The sequence below is a fragment of the Oreochromis aureus genome, linkage group 2 (genome assembly GCF_013358895.1).
Source record: "Oreochromis aureus strain Israel breed Guangdong linkage group 2, ZZ_aureus, whole genome shotgun sequence".
NCBI classification, from domain to species: Eukaryota; Metazoa; Chordata; class Actinopteri; order Cichliformes; family Cichlidae; genus Oreochromis; species Oreochromis aureus.
The window spans coordinates 33,700,499-33,717,311 of record NC_052943.1 but is presented as its reverse complement, the minus strand read 5'-3'; the positions used below and the strand labels follow the sequence as shown (position 1 = coordinate 33,717,311).

General features: G+C 42.3%; 2 protein-coding genes and 1 non-coding gene across 5 annotated transcripts; 2 read left to right on the top strand and 1 right to left on the bottom strand.

The window, feature by feature from the left end:
- Nucleotides 1-1,744: 1,744 nt before the first annotated feature.
- trnam-cau lies at nucleotides 1,745-1,816 on the top strand. Its single transcript has one exon. It is a non-coding gene; the product is annotated as a tRNA-Met (tRNA).
- Nucleotides 1,817-2,007: 191 nt separating this feature from the next.
- Nucleotides 2,008-9,341, top strand: rab33ba (RAB33B, member RAS oncogene family a). Its single transcript, XM_031734177.2, has 2 exons — nucleotides 2,008-2,505; nucleotides 5,121-9,341. The coding sequence occupies exons 1-2, from the start codon at nucleotides 2,278-2,280 to the stop codon at nucleotides 5,613-5,615; spliced, it is 723 nt and encodes a 240-aa protein (XP_031590037.2). The 5' UTR covers nucleotides 2,008-2,277; the 3' UTR covers nucleotides 5,616-9,341.
- Nucleotides 9,342-9,474: 133 nt separating this feature from the next.
- On the bottom strand, nucleotides 9,475-16,690 carry zgc:113425 (uncharacterized protein LOC541425 homolog). 3 transcript variants are annotated; one of them, XM_039622069.1, is made up of 6 exons: nucleotides 15,934-16,690; nucleotides 15,601-15,660; nucleotides 14,571-14,702; nucleotides 12,337-12,483; nucleotides 10,609-10,663; nucleotides 9,475-9,950 (listed from the first exon to the last, which is right to left on the bottom strand). In XM_039622069.1, the coding sequence occupies exons 1-6, from the start codon at nucleotides 16,096-16,098 to the stop codon at nucleotides 9,844-9,846; spliced, it is 666 nt and encodes a 221-aa protein (XP_039478003.1). In that variant the 5' UTR covers nucleotides 16,099-16,690; the 3' UTR covers nucleotides 9,475-9,843. The 3 variants fall into 3 exon arrangements, with proteins under 3 accessions (XP_039478003.1, XP_039477998.1, XP_039478006.1); XM_039622064.1 differs by having other exon boundaries at nucleotides 9,475-9,953; nucleotides 15,934-16,687; XM_039622072.1 differs by lacking the exon at nucleotides 15,601-15,660 and having other exon boundaries at nucleotides 9,475-9,953; nucleotides 15,934-16,689.
- Nucleotides 16,691-16,813: the final 123 nt, after the last annotated feature.

Here is a 16,813-nt window from a genome sequence, read left to right as displayed (position 1 = left end):
CTTAAAAGAAGACTTTCAACTGAAACACATTTGCATAATGTTGCAGAGGTGAACATACAGATGAAGGGAAGAATTCTGGATATGATGGAGACATCTGAGAGGCGAGCTTCTGAACATCACAGTAAATTACAAGTCACTCTTGAGAGACAAGTTCATTTGCAGATGGATTTTTACTGATAAGACAAGTCATGCATCCACCACCACAACCTTTCAACCTGCCACCACACCATGGTGGGCACATCTATGCATGTGCACCACCACCACACACTGTACCTGGCTCATTGCCACCCAACAGTACCATAACTGAGCGGCCAAGCAGCACACCCTACCCACCCCTACCTTTGCCGGGGACAGGGCAATTTTCCTTCACACGAGCACTTTTGGAGGATGATATTTGAAATAATCTGCATCATTACTTATGCTGGGCAATAAATAACTTATGTTGGAAGCTTTTTGGGCTGCATCTGTACGTTTAATTTATCATTTATTTTCATTATGCCTTATGTTATAATGTTGAAAATATGTTTTGTTTTTTTGCATTTTAAGAATGCTCAACTGTTGGCATGTTAAATGTTTTCCATTAGCTGTTATGCAGCTCAAATGTTTTCTGTTCAAAACAGCACTTTGACTTTGACTTAAGTGTAAGAGGTCTTCCTTGTGCTCCCACAAAACCTTCTTTTATCCTACTTCTGAGAAGGGTTTTTTTTTTTAAACACAGCTACTTTTGTGTAAGTTTTCAAGTGCCTTCTTCATTACAAATGTTAATAACTAAAGACAGTATTTCAGATTTTGTCTCACTGAGTTTATTCAGCAAGGAAATAAACTGAAAATTTTACATGGGTGATAAAATACATACAACGCAAAAAAAAATGTCTTATTCCCTGTAAATAACATTTAGCTTATGCAAGTGTGCCACTGTCTTTTGGAACATGTTCACAGGGGCGTAATTTCCAGGGGGGGTTAGGGGGCTTATGACTCCCCCGAATAATCAGACCAAACCAATATAACCCCTTCAATAAAATTATGAATTATCTTGCATAAATAGGCTGTTGATTTTCTTTACTCATTTCAGTTATTACCAGCAAAATAGTTGCGTGTTTAATCATCTGTGAATTTACCCAAATTTATTTACTTATTTAGACAGAGATCTTGACCCCCGCAATGTTCAGCACAAAGTTACGCCGATGCCTGTTCAGGATCACAGTGCACAGATTGTGAAGTGTCACATACCCTGACTTACAATTTCTGTAGATATGACAGTGTCCTACAATAGAACAGAAACCTTTTTTATGGATGAGGAATTCAGTAAGGACTCTCCTGACCCTCTTCCCTTCTGATGTCATGCAATCAGCTCTGTGGTAAGTCTATGTGGCTAGCTGGTTGTCCTTTTCCTGCTGAATTACTTCAATGGCTGTAATCTATCATGTCCCTGTTGGCCTCACAGTAGTTGTGGAGGACAAAACAGACGTAAATGACAAGGGGAAGGTCATTCAGATTAATGTCCGCAATGCTCCAAACTGTGCTTTCAGTCTGCCCAAAGCACATCCAATGAGCATTCGAGCTCGAATGGTCATTAAATAAAATGATCAGCCACAAATTTATCAAAAATGAAAGAATTTAGACAGTTTTTTATTCTCAGTGATGGCGTACTGTGTGTTTGGAGTTTAGATCCGGAAATTAAATCAATTTCTTTTCTATCCTTTTGCAAAACTAATAGAGGTAACAGTTCATATTGCACAAGTGTAGCAGAGTGGCGCAGCGGAAGCGTGCTGGGCCCATAACCCAGAGGTCGATGGATCGAAACCATCCTCTGCTATCTGTTTTTTTCCCCTTTTTCTACCTTCAAGGTTTCTTATGTAATTAATTGATCCCAATCTTTATGTTTTTCCCACACAGTTCATGGATGATTCCGTGTCCCTTTTTAGTGATTACAGGTTTCTTATATGAAGTTCATTTTTAGATTATTTCTCACTGGACATGAACCTCACATAAAATACAATCTCGCGAGAGGCCACGTTGTTTGGACTACGTTGAACGTGTCATCGCAGGTAGGCTGCGGATAGGAGTGTTTATAGGGATGCACTCGTTTAGAGACAAAGATCAGTGTGTACATTGACATTTTCTAAAGATGGCTCACGCAGCAACTGCTCTTCTCGTCCTGTAACCGCCTGAGATCAGACTGAGCAGTAACTTTCACCTAGCTGCAGCTGCAGCGGAGCCTGATAACTGACAGCTAGTGGACACTGAGCCCAGTGTCGTCCAGCTCGTCGCTGTGATATGGCGGAGAGCGGGTCGTCAGCTGAATTCTCCAGCTCCCTGACGAGCTCCAGTCTTCCACCGCCCAGGACCCGCATCTTCAAAATCATCGTGATCGGGGACTCCGGGGTCGGGAAGACCTGTCTCACTTACCGCTTTTGTGCCGGCAAGTTCCCCGAGAAGACCGAGGCCACGATCGGTGTGGACTTCAGGGAGAGACTGGTCGAGATTGACGGCGAAAATATCAAGGTGTGTACTGCAGAGGAGCTTCATTGTTACACATCCAGTTGCTCAGGGTGTCTTGGCTGGACTGCAAGGTTCAAAGACAACACAAAACGGTGTATGCTATATGGTGATTGACAGCTAGTGGCAGGTCTTATCAGTGGGCCTCAGATCAGGTCCACTGCAGCAGCAAAACCAAGACAAAGTCGAGACAAGACCGAGACAAAAAAGTCTTTAAACTGCAGCCAGATGCTGCTTCATTTACGGGTGTCAGGCATATTTATGTGTTTTTGCGATGCACTCGCACAGCCCTCCTCACCGCTGTCTACTGTCTCACTCACTGAGAGGACAGACAGATGCTCCACTTGACTGTCGCGTCTCTCACCCTCTCTGTTTTTCACATAATGATATTATCCTATATCCTCGCATGTGATTGGCCACAATATGGAGGGATTGGAGCATAGCTGAGCCACTGTGTTGTTAGAGCTGATGCTTTTGCGCATTACAGATTATCGAACGTTACATTGTGTGTCATGGATACTGTTGACTCTAAACCACTATGTCGATCTGAGACAGCAAGACTGAGACAGCGAGACCAAGACAAGACCACGTAAAAGTGGTCTCGAGACTAAGACCGGTCTCGAGACATCCAACTCTACTATAAGGTCATTAAGATAAGATGGGGCCTGATTATTTAAGACCTTGTATGTGAGGAGCAGGATTTTGAATTCTGGATTTAACAGGAAGCCAATGAAGGGAAGCCAAAACAGGAGAAATCTGCTCTCTCTTTCTAGTCCCTGTCAGGACTCTTGCTGCAGCATTTTGGATCAACTGAAGGCTTTTCAGGGAGTTTTTAGGACATCCTGATAATAAAGAATGACAGTAGTCCAGCCTGGAAGTAATAAATGCATGAACTAGTTTTTCAGCGTCACTCTGAGACAGGATATTTCTAACTTTCGAGATGTTGGTGCATATATTACACACATGGAAGAAAGCAGTCTTACATATTTGTTTAAGGTTTGTTTGAAGGATATATCCTGGTCAAAAATGATTACAAGGTTCCTCAATGTTACTGGAGGCCAAGGTAATGCCATCCAGAGTAAGAATCTGGTTAGATACCATATTTCTTCTTCTTTTTTAGGAGCAAGTACAATAACCTCAGTTTGATCTGATTTTAGAAGTGGTGCCACTGACTAGCCAATATTTGGTATGCAGTCTGTTCAGATCACCTGGGTGGCATGGAACCCAAACTGAGAAGGTACTAAAAAGGTATCTTGTACCGGGTACTACCAGCTAATGGAAAACCCTAACAACAGAGTCGAGTCGAGCCCACCGGAGTAGGTACTAGTGGAAAATGGCTATAGAGAAGCATTACACAGTCACTGACCAGGCAGGAAGACAAGCGTTGCATTGTATTGTTACTTATGGATTTAGCTTGATTTTATGACTTTACCACAGCTTGGGTAAAGTCCCAATTCTGACTACCGAGGTAATGGTGTGTGTGAAACAGAGTGCGTTGTTACTCTGAGTCCAGGCTGCAACATGGAAGCATCACAAACATCGAACCAGCTGCACAAATCGATCAGCTGCTCAGTCTGTTCTTTCTGTGTATGGTGTGTATGTATAAAATAATATTAATCGAGTTGAGTAAAATGTTCAGTCAATTGTGATTCTAGTTTTTTTTACTGCACTCTGTTGCCTCAACAGTTTGGTCCACACCATGTTGATTTTTTCTGTACAGCTGTGAGGCTGTAAAGGAAGGTTGCTGTTGCTAGCTTTGCTAACATTAGCCACTCTATACAAACTAATCTGCTTTCAGTAATATTTACAAAGTGCCACTCATTTCTACAACATTTAAAACATGACTTGATTATCAAAGATTTTAATTTTGAAATGGCTCCTAAATCCACTCAAATGTATGTTTGTGTGGCCAATGTTTAACCTCGCCTATTCCACTGCGCTCACTTTAGAACAATGTACCACTTAGTCTGACTTTTTTTGGGGGGGGTGTCTTAATAAGAGAAAGAACTTTGAACATATTTAGACCAGAGGGTGGAGCACAGGTGTTTCAGTTCACTAGCTGCATCAATGATCTGCACAGATATTTGGATTTCTGTGCTGCATAAATGTAATCATAAAGGGCTTCATTTGTCATGGCTGCACAATTGCAGGCACTGCACTACAGGAGTGCCAGCGACACATACGTCATCATAGGAAATAATACAATAAGAACAGCAGCTGTGGCATCTCCAGTTGGCAGCTAATTCAGTTAACTGGCATTGTACAGTACATTATTAAAATATGAATAATCTGTCCATTAACAATGACAGCCACATTTCAAGACTGACTCTTCCCTAATCTCTAATACTGATGCACAGATCATGAGACCTGCAACAATGTAGAAACAGTGTGTCAGTGTTGTGTTTGTAATGGTTTTTGGCTGACAGTCGTGACACAATAATATGGATAAAAACACAGTACTAGTTTGGACTGTTCTAACTAAAACCACTTTGAGCGGTCAGTAAGATTAGAAAAACGAAATAATAATAATAATCTTATTATAATAATGAATGCAATTTGTGAGTAAATGACATCACTGCTTGTCTTCTGGCAGGATTTCACTTCTGTATTGTCTCGTACAGATCCAGCTGTGGGACACTGCAGGCCAGGAGCGTTTCAGGAAGTCCATGGTGCAGCACTACTACCGCAACGTGCACGCTGTTGTCTTTGTCTATGACATCACCAACGCTGCCAGCTTCCACAGCCTCCCTGCCTGGATCGAAGAGTGCAAGCAGCACGCACTGGGCACAGAGGTACCCAGGATCTTAGTCGGAAACAAGTGTGACCTCCAAGACTCCGTGCAAGTAAACACAGACTTGGCTCAACAGTTCGCAGACGCCCACTCCATGCCACTGTTTGAGACATCTGCAAAGAATCCCAACAGCCAAGGAGACGGAAACAATGGAAATAGTGACCACGTCGAGGCTATTTTCATGACAGTCGCCCATAAGCTAAAGTCTCAGAAGCCCCTGGTGCTCAGCCAGCCCCCTGAGGCATCAGGGGGAACCATCAACCTAAACAGGGGGCGGGATGATGGGGGGGACGGGACCAGGAGCTGGGGCTGCACCAGCTGCTGAGATAGGCTAACAGAGAGGATAGAAGGAGACGAGCTCGGCCCGAGGCGGCTGATGGCCGATGAGGTTGGAGGCAGATGGTGCAGAGCAAAGAACAGATGTCAAAAAAGAGAAAATTATTCTAAAAAATGGCTTCACAATCAGAAAAACACAGATGAATGTCTCCAGTAGAGGATATATTAGTTCACTGCTTGTGCTTAACTGACTTATAACCATTTGAGGCAGTATGTGACTGTCTAGGATTGGCAGGGTTCATGGAAATGAACTGTGCCAATGAATGATTGGAAAACTGGGGCCAAAAATCTGATATTAAATCAGTAATTATTCTTTTAACTCCTTCAGCAGAAGCAGATATGTAGGGTCAAAATAACAGAGCACTTTACAAAGTAATGCACTACGAGCCATTTAATTAGACTGTATGTTAGAAGAGCGGTGTCACTGTGGTATGATGTTTGTAGACTGCATTATGTTAAAGGTGTTGGTCATGTTATCTCTGCCCCCCTCTTGGGTGTAATACTCTGCAGGTGGCTGGTTTTAGTTGTCTCATTAATGGCTCCCTGTGAAGTTTACATCTAAATAGTATTTTCACTCTTTGTTTATGTTGAGTGCAAATATGCAGATGCAGTATTCTGAATATTTCACATGGGATCTGGTCTTCCCAGTCCACGGTCTACGTTTCTGTTCTGGGACACCATCAGACTAACTTTGCTCAAGTAACACTACATTTAATTCTTTATTCCTGGGACTTTGAATTTCCAATGGATCCCCTTTGTTCATACGCTTTCTTCTGATTGGTCGCCCTCCAAAAGCTGAGGGTGTTTTTGCTGAACTGCTTGCTTTCTTAGCTTGTTATCCCCATTAATGCTGAAGTTAATTATAAGAACCAGAAACAGGCGTATGCTAGCTGAGTGTGCAGACCGTTAAAAACAGCAGCTACTACTATGAGTTGAAAACTTCACAGGGTGCCTTTAAATCCTGTTGCTTTTACTCCAGTGATTCAAAAACTGCCAATGGAAGTCCACTTATATTAATATTCTGTGTGTAACTAAGTCATAACGAAATACTAAAGTGGAATGAAATGCATGGAGGGAACAATATCCACATTAATGACTTTTTATGGAAAAAGTTAAGTTTTGTCCACTCACTTTTGGGCTGATGTATTGAGTTATGGACAACCTTTCTTTTTCCTCCCACTATATGAACTTTATTATTATTATTATTATTATTATTATTATTATTATTATTATTATTATGCCGATGCATTTGCATCAGTTGAGGGTTTAAAGAAGGACTGACTATAAAGTCTTTAACAAATAATGCAAAAAAACGAGAACATCACTAAACACTGAACAATGGTTACGTGGATTCCTGGTCTGTGGCCTGGAGTTTGTTTAATGTTAAGAGTAGATGGAAACTAAAGAAGTATGATCATTTCAATGACAGTTTTACAGAGTGGTTTCTTAAAGTTAAAGACAAATATTAGCTATTTGTCAATTATTAGGACAACCTGCTCCCAGACCCTCCTGTATCAAGTACTAATCAAGTACATGTACTTGACACATGAGTGATTAGTACAACACTAATGTGTCTATTATGACCATTTCATCACATCTTTTTCAGCCAAACAATAAAAAGCTTTGACATCAAGGTCAGGCCCTGCTACTGGCATCACACCTAGTGAACCACCCTCTGTTTCAGCTCATTTTTCCTTTTACAGCTGAAGCTGTTTCAGAGAAAACGATATTAATCCACTTCCCACTGTTCCTCCTAACCGTGGGAGAAACTGCTAAGGTGTTTTCAGTGGATGTACAGTCATTGCTAAACACAGCTACCAGTAGATATACTTGGTACTTAATGTCCTGATAAATGTCTCAGGAAAGCACAAAAATATTCACATAATTACGAGACAGAACAAATTTGTTTTGAGCAAAATCTTTGCTAATAGATTGGTTGTAGACTTAGCATTAGCGGACAGTTAACGAACGGTATTATCTTTCGCACCTTTACTGAAAAACTGTGCCAATAAAATGCGAACGTGGAAAAACTGGAAATGAATAAATGATCAAGTCTTTTTCATGTTAGGCCTTAATATAGCTCCTCATAATTGGAGCTAAAATATCCAGGAAATGATGGCTACTATCTAGCTGCTAATCTAGTTTGCTGATTTCCTCTGTTTTTGTTTCACTTCTGAACAGTGGGAGGAACTGGTAAGGTGTTTTCTAGGTATGTACAGTCTGTGTGCAGCAGTTGTTATTATTAGGCCTTCAAACAAACCTTTGTATACTGCAATAGAGTACCACAGGAAACAGTCTCAAAAGCTAGCATCGTTTCACTCTATATTCTCCTGTCTGTTTTTTGTTTTTGAATGGATTTGCTTCCTGAAACAAGATCTGTAGTTTTACTATAACATAAAAACTGGGAGTAAATACCCTGCTCATGAGCACTGACATTGTGGTTTAGCTAAGAAGTGGTTAAATGGCATTGCAGAAGTTGTCAGGATCATAAAATGTAACAGGAGCTAAGCAGTGGGGATGCTAAAATGATTTGCTGACAAATTTTATTAAGATATCGATAACTCTTGAAAAAACCTTTGGCTTTTTGAGACATTTTAGATTGATGCTAATTTTCCAAGATGCCCCACAAAAATATGGCGCTATTGCTTTTCCAATTCCTAATGTTGTCTGTAATTCAGGCGCAATGACATAAGGAATGTGCTCAGTCATTCAAAAGGGAACCTTTAGGGAAATACTGGTTAAAACTTTTTGTTTGCCTGCTTCTTTTTATGTGTAGGGCACAATTCTGCATAGTTGGCCAATCAGATGATTAAAACAAATGCCTCTCATTCAAAAGTAAAAGCTTTCTATTAAGTATGTATGAAGGTGGTGGTGGTGGCCTAAGATGCCAGCCATCATCCACCCACGATGCATTCCACAGATCCCCTCCCAGGTCATTAAGCCCTTACTCACACCTTTGTCTGTGTGACCATAACAACTCACAGGATGGTGGGGAGGTGATGAAGGATTGACACCTTGGCTAGTGTGACCTAGAGGTGTGAATCCACTCTGAAACCACCTCCAAGAGGACAGTTCATCAAAGGGTTAAATACCCGGGACACTCAATTTTTAAATAGTTTTTTCTTTACAAAAAAAGGAAAAAGTCACTATCAGGCAAATTGTTATTGTAGACATTGCACTGACCTTGGATTTCCCTACTTCATAGTGTGTCGCTCAGGTGTCTTTCACATGTGGAGTGATGTCTACATCCGCTACTTAGATTACACGTAAGCTTGTGATACAATATTAAGCATGTCTGGCAGCATTCTACAATAAATGCCATCTTTCCCTCCACAAGCAGCGACGGCCCCTTGGCTGGTGTCCATAGAGTAATTTTGTGGCTTTGTCTGAGTTTGTGCATGTCTGACCACAGCTGGTCCTGTGGCTATTCTGCCAATCACCTACAGGTTTTCCTTAAGGCGTCTTAATACACAGACAGTAAATGAAAACACCGCTTTCTCTCAGGACTTGCTGTTCACAGCCCAAGCATCTGTGGAGCCTGTCAGCGATGTGACTGGAATGGAGGGTGGGCACTGTGTGGGTTTTAATTGTTGTGGGCTCGGCTGCAGCTTTTTTCTGTTCGCAAAGTGTCCTTTGTTTTTATTTCAAGTCCGCCTTCACACTGGGCTCTACTGTAACTTCCTTTGGTTTACCTTTGTTCTTTTAAGCCGCTGGACAGGATTGCTGTATAACTTACTGTAAATGGGCCGAAAGAAATGAATAAATTAAATCCATTAAACTGTGGTGGAGAAAAAGGGAGATCCTGGCAGTGGTTTTATGTGTAACCTTGCAATAAACTACCCACAGTGTTTCAATATGTGGAGTCAGCTCTCCAACAGCTCAGTCCAGTTTTTATTTAATGCATACATAAATTAAGTCAGAGCAAAAGTCATTCACACAGAGTAAAAAGAATTAAACATGAAAGTACTGACACGATGCACACACAGGTATTCAGGCTTTGGCAAGTTTAAATGAGTCTGACTGTAGGGGCCATTAACCAAAAGACACTGTAAAAAGTCCAGTTTTTCAAGACTTGGCAGCTTGAGCTTCACCGGAATTATGTAATTCCTCCTCTGTCTGTGCTCAGAAGTAAACCCATAGACTTTAGCTTTAAATATAATGAACCTGCAGTCAGAAGGAAGCAAGCAGGAGTATTAAGTCCCCAACAGGCATGCGTCTCAGGTCAGTCTGCTGTATGGGGGCAGGTTGGAGGAACATTCCTCTTCTTCTGGATCGTCTTTGTGAGTTGTTTGAGCTGGAGAGTTAAACAGCCTGTTGTCTCCTCCTGCTGGACACATATGAGAACTACATTACAGGACTGCTGAGAGTTGGACAACAAAAAACAGAAACATGGGCGAGACTTGGGTCCCCTGACTTTGTGGTGCATAAAGGCACAACTAGCTAAGTGGTGGGATGTTTATTAGAAGTCTCTGGATCATAATGGTGGCCCACTCGGCCTATGTTGTTTGGCATCAGACAAAAAGATGCTGTTGTTTTGGAGATTAGACTCAAGCCCCTCCCACAATGCTTCATGTGACAAGTACAAGAAAACAGATTAATGAATGTGTTTCAGAGGAAGAGTGCTCATGCTACTTCCTTTTAACACTAGAGACCAATCAGCCACACTGCTACACAAACTTGACAGAGCAGCACACTAACGTGGATGACCTGTGAACTTTGAACCTGCTGCTTCATTGTACATGATTGTCTCATTCTCTGTGTCAGAGGCTTCATGGTGAGATTATCACCAAACAATGATAACAAAGAAAGGAATTTCAGACACTACTCAGGAAAAATACCAACACACACTTTACTTAATATGGTGGATTTCACCATATTAAACTTATACTTTATATGCTGGGTTTACCTCGAATATTATTGAGAAAATCACGGGATCCACGGGAGGACCGGTTTTCGACTGACATTTAACATTTAAAACTTACTCTGCAAGGTGCACATCTCAGTGTCCCCGGGATCACACTGAGGAACCAGGCTCTCCTGAAAACACACACACACACACACACACACACACACACACACACACACACACACACACACACACACACACACACACACACACACACACACAGCTTCATTTGATTTTTGTAAACACGCAGCTGCATGTGTGCATCTCGTTTGCAGATAATGTCATTGTTACCACCTAGGATACTTTGGAAAAAGTCGTGAACAGAGCGAAGTGAAATCGGAACATCCAGGTAGGTGTGGCCTCATGAGAACACCCACTGTGATTGTGTCACACTGGTTAGTAAAGTTTGTTTTTTTTAAAGACGTCATCAGCTTAGTTTTATGAAACTGGACAGGAGAACCAAGGGGTGGACCCAACTAAGAAATGAAGACACACTGCATTTATATATCGCAGCAACCTGACAACCACAAGGCCCGCCCTTAATCATATCTGGCCTTAATTGCCTTGTTTACTCCAACTGGAACCATTATTTTGAAAATAATCATGAGATAAGATAGGCTTTATTAGTCCCACAGTTAGGAAATTCACAGCACTTAAACTAAGACGTTAAACTAATCAGAGAGCGCTTGTTGACGTCGCACAATCAATAAACCAGCTCAGACAGCTGGGCCATTTTCCTATAAATATTTACGATCACTGACCGCTTCATTAGGTACACCTGTGCAAAGCCCTTTTGATGTAAATGTAAAGTGAGCTGCACTTCCTTGTTGATGCCAGAGATCAGAGCCAGACTATTTCAATCTGTTACTCAAATAAGCACTTGTTATGACCAAGGTGTGGAGAAGTGAATCTCAGAAGGCACAGCCTTGTTGAACTTTGAATCAAATGATCTAAAGCAGAAGACGACACTTGGTGCTACTCCTGTGAGCCGATCAGGTCACAGTGACTCACCAAAATGTTATCAACTGTGGTCTGATGGTCTCTATTTCTGCTGCAGCGTTCAGATGGTAGGCATAAACAGCATAAAGCACGGCTCCATCCTGGCATTCAGCAGCACCTCAGGATGCTGATGGCACTTGTTACGGTGGAGACACTTTTGGAGACTTGTTGTAAATGAAGCTGACCGTGTCGTCTTTCAGTGTGCTCATCTTCTGATGGCTGCACAGCGTCACAAAGCTCAAATCTATAGCAACTGCTGCAACTGTCAGTACGGACCAAAATCTGCAGCATCTAGTCTGGAAACATGCTGAGCCATGAACAACTGGGGGTCCAACCTGGTACTAGCAAGCTGTAACTAACTTTTTAGGCTAATGTTAGCAGCTCCTTACTGAATGTGGACAAATTTCCGATCCTACGAAAACAACTAGAGGTAGCTTTTATTTGTTTGTTTGTTTAAATCTGTGTGCCAAACACATTTAGTCCTGAGCTCCAGACCTGTTCCTTTGTCCAAGTATGTTTGCACCATAAAAATCTTCTGCACGTGTTATATGTTCATATTTTCTTTATCATAGTTTAAAAACCAGAGTCATCTTCCTCTAATACTCAGATTTTTAATCCAAGGGTTATCATGTTGCTTTAATCTTTGCATTCTCAAATGAAATCAGGACTTTCGTGGTTCTTGTTCTTGCAAGAGGCAGCGTTCTTTTCACTTAGAGTTAATTTGACCTTTACGTGTTTTTTGTTCATTCTAAATAAATAATTTGAGATGAAATCATGTTATGCTTTTTTACTATGCTGTCCTTACCAGTCCAGTTCTGGCATCATAGCAGGCACACAAGGGGATGCTGCGACAGCCCATGTAGCCGATGACAGAGGAGAAAACCAGGCTGATGGCGCAGGTTAGCAGGATTGTGGCGTTGGCGCCCTTCACCATCCGATGAAGCACAAACGTCTGTGCATGGAGAGGAAAAATGTTACAGCCATGAATGTTAAAAAGTAGTGTAATAAAAAAATTAAAAAAAACATGGGGGGAGATCAGAGTGAAAGACTCCAATTTGTAAAATTGAAAGAGTAGTTGTCAAACAGCTAACAGATCATCTGCAGAGGAATGGCTTATTTGAAGAGTTTCAGTCAGGTTTCAGAGCTCATCACAGCACAGAAACAGCTTTAGTGAAGGTTACAAATGATCTTCTTATGGCCTCTGACAGTGGACTCATCTCTGTGCTTGTCCTGCTAGACCTCAGTGCTGCGTTCGATACTGTCGACCATAATATCCTATTAGAGCGATTAGAACATGCTGTAGGTATTACAGGTACTGCACTGCAGTGGTTTGTATCATATCTATCTAATAGACTCCAATTTGTACATGTAAATGGAGAGTCCTCTTCACACACTAAGGTCAATTATGGAGTTCCACAGGGTTCGGTGCTAGGACCAATTCTGTTTACATTATACATGCTTCCCTTAGGCAGCATCATTAGAAGACATAGCATAAATTTTCACTGCTATGCAGATGACACCCACCCAAATCTTAGAAATATGGTATCTAACCAGATTCTTACTCTGGATGGCATTACCTTGGCCTTCAGTAACACTGTGAGGAACCTTGGAGTCATTTTTGACCAGGACATGTCCTTCAGCGCACATATTAAACAAATATGTAAGACTGCTTTCTTCCATTAGCACTTCGCTCTCACTCTGCAGGCTTACTTGTTGTTCCTAGAGTATTTAAAAGTAGAATGGGAGGCAGAGCCTTCAGTTTTCAGGCCCCTCTTCTGTGGAACCAGCTTCCAGTTTGGATTCGGGAGACAGACACTATCTCTACTTTCAAGATTAGGCTTCAAACTTTCCTTTTTGCTAAAGCATATAGTTAGGGCTGGACCAGGTGACCCTGAATCCTCCCTTAGTTATGCTGCAATAGACGTAGGCTGCCGGGATTCCCATGATGCATTGAGTTTTTCCTTCCAGTCACCTTTCTCACTCACTATGTGTTAATAGACCTCTCTGCATCGAATCATATCTGTTATTAATCTCTGTCTCTCTTCCACAGCATGTCTTTATCCTGTTTTCTTCTTTCACCCCAACCAATCACAGCAGATGGCCCCGCCTCCCTGAGCCTGGTTCTGCCGGAGGTTACTTCCTGTTAAAAGGGAGTTTTTCCTTCCCACTGTCGCCAAAGTGCTTGCTCATAGGGGGTCATATGACTGTTGGGTTTTTCTCTGTATCTGCTGTACAATATAAAGCGCCTTGAGGCGACTGCTGTTGTGATTTGGCGCTATATAAATAAAATTGAATCTCAGCAAACTACCAAAAACAAATAGAAAACTGGAAAGCCACAAGACATTTTTGTGTGTCATCAACTTCCATAACTGTGGATAAGTCTGCATATATACAGTCGTACAAGGAGGGCGCATAAAAAAACATCAGGATGTGACAGACAGGCAGCAGTGACGTCCCACATCCTTAGCAGCAACAACAGCTCACACATCAATGCTTCATCCTAATGTTCGCAATACTGTGAATCAGCTGGCCAGAAGTGCTGCAGATGTGAGTCGATGTCTGATCAGGACAACACATAGCAAGCTTTCCCTCCCTCTCTCTAATAGACATTGTTGGAAATCACACTAACAGACCAGAGATGACCACATCCTCGGTAACGATTGTCGATGAGGGATGACGAAGTGTGAACTGGTGCTGCGGTTTGGGGGGCATGAAAATGAGAACAGCAGATATTGGAGAAGGGGGGGGCTTAGCCTGAGACCGGAGGGGGCGTGAAGGAGGAGTGGTCCCGCTCCTGAAATTCAGATGATATCTCCACAACATTGGAATTTGATTCGTTTGTCCTGTTGAACAACATTAATGTGTCAGGACATTCAGAAAGGTTATGCTAGGTTCCTGCACAAGTAACTGTGCAGGAGATGCATGTGAGCAGTGTCAAATCTACAATAATTTGAGACCTGTTACTTCTTATTTACTACAACTGACTTTGTCAGGAAGTGAGTCGCTGATAAAAATAGCGATCGTGTGTGTGCTGGTTACCACTTGAGGACTGTTGTGGTGATGGAAGACCTCTTTATCCTCCTGCCCATAGGTGAGGGTCAGACAGGAGTAACTTGATATGATGATTGCAGCCAAAACAGACAGGCCTGAGGCCACCACCATCACACTCACCTGAGGACAGACACACAAGTTTAGCCAAAGAAAGAAGACTCCGTGCATATGTGTGTACAACTACCTTTTAATGAAGCCCAGTTTGAGTTTCAAACCATTGGAGAAAGGACATTTTTAGAAAGTGAATACAGTTCTTACACCGCTCCAAAGAGCTGTATGAGTTTTGTATTGGTTTAGAATTAGGTGTAGGGTGGGGTATCGGTTTGTTAGAGTTAGATTAGAGAACATGTTGTGTGAAGAGGAAAATAAATTAAGTACAGCTTTCTCTATCCATAATAAACTTTCTTCTTCCACAGAGGATCATCTGCCTCTACCTCACCTGGTGCCTTGCATCCTTGACCATCATAATCCAAATAATTTATTTTTAGTCCAAAGCCCTGATGATGGACTGAATAGGAACCTGCTGGTGGCAGATTTAATATGTAAACATTAGCAGGTTGGGAGGTGAGGAAAGGCCCAAATCCAAGTTTTAACCAGGGGTCCTTAAAAGGTTATTCATTCACAGGAATGCTAAAGTAAGATCTGTCACACACACAGTTGTATGTGTGTAAAGTTTCATGGGCCTTATTCAGAGTGCAGTGTGTGGGGGACAAACATAAAAATTGTGGCCAGGCGTCAAATAACAGATTAGTCCAGCAAAGGTGCACGCTGGCCTTTAATGTGAATGTGAGGGATGCACCAACACCTGCCTTTATTCATGAAATTTTTTAAATTGTGATCCCAATTCTGAATTTACTCCTCCTAGTTTGCGGATTTTTTTTAAAATTTTCTTGTTAGTTGTGTTCCTTATTATTTTTGTTTGTTTTTGTTTGTTTTTTCAGAGAAACAGACATGTTCGTTCTAAAAGTACTGCTGATGTCACTATCATTTAAGAATAAATGGCAACCATCACACTGACCAGTACTGGTTTCTTCCTCTGGGAGGCAAACAGCGCCAGCACACCTGGAGAGGCCATGATCTAAAAAAAGTGACAGTTTAAAATGCAGAGAGAAAGTCTTCAACCGACTGTTCATGCGGGAATCCCCCGTGTATTTGTCACGGAGAGAACTCCAGCCTCGTTGCCTAAATCTTTGATGAAAACAGTGCTTAGTATTAAGAAAAGTGATGGCAAAACAATGATCCTAGCAGACTGCGGGACATCTAAGTGACGAAACCCGTTTAGTTTCCCTTATACCCGAACAGTCAGGTGTCCGTATGGGTTTGTGTTATACTGAATGCCCGTTAGTCTCACCAGTCCTCCCCACAGCGGCGTCCTGGTGGTACTCAGCGGGGTGTCCTTGCGAAAAACAGCGTCCATGAACCCACAGACCACACAGAGACCAGCACAAGCCACCTGGAGGATACCGAGGCCGAGCACGCCCTTCTGGTTAAAGATAAAGTACCTGTATCGGTCCATGTCCGAGTGCTAACCCGACGCAAAGCCCCCTGAAGTCCTTCGTGTGCCAACTGTGGTCAGAAGAAAAGTGGAGCTGTGTTACGGTGGAAACCTGAAGTTACTTTGATGCTCGCAGCGGTTTTCTTAGATTTTCGTGTCAGAAACATGAGTCCCGTTACCGACACCTGTGTGTGAACATTAAAACGTCGTTGTTGTTATCGTCCAACGGCCCTTTTATCGGGTAAAGTGAATCTTCCGGGCAGCTGACGGATCTCGATGTCGGTTCAGCAGGTAGGAAGTTTATCCATTAACCTGTGCCCGGCGGCAGGTGGAGAGCAGGAAGGGATTTCCGAGTCCAGAGTCTGACCGTGGGCAGCCAAGTCCCACCCCTCACTGCAGGTTTAACACTCACACTGTGGAAGCTCCTGACCTTAAATCCAGCCCGGTCCCTTCTGCGTGGAGTGTCCGTGCTCTCCACAGTCCAAGACTTTCGTGGTTTCAGGCTAAATGGTGATTCTAACCTGTTAGCCCGGCGACCCGCCCGCAACGATGGGCAAAACAAGGAACGAAAATGGATGGACTCTGAAAACAGCGAACCTCTCAGCTGTGTGGATTTTTGAGCCATGATAATCAATTAAGTCGAAAACACATGTTGCATAGAAGCAGCTAGGTTTCCCCCTGAAATAAAACTTTCCTGATTTACCCTTTTCTGTTAAAAAAAAAAAGGCAACATCTT

Bases quoted from the DNA above. Each gene is read 5' to 3' on its own strand.
- rab33ba (XM_031734177.2), top strand. From the start codon at position 2,278: ATGGCGGAGAGCGGGTCGTCAGCTGAATTCTCCAGCTCCCTGACGAGC. The intron at 2,506-5,120 runs GTGTGTACTGCA...TGTCTCGTACAG, and splicing joins TTGACGGCGAAAATATCAAG to ATCCAGCTGTGGGACACTGC.
- zgc:113425 (XM_039622064.1), bottom strand. From the start codon at position 16,098: ATGGACCGATACAGGTACTTTATCTTTAACCAGAAGGGCGTGCTCGGC. The intron at 12,484-14,570 runs GTAACCAGCACA...CTCCATGCACAG, and splicing joins ACCACAACAGTCCTCAAGTG to ACGTTTGTGCTTCATCGGAT. The intron at 9,954-10,608 runs GTAAGTTTTAAA...ATATGTGTCCAG, and splicing joins TGAGATGTGCACCTTGCAGA to CAGGAGGAGACAACAGGCTG.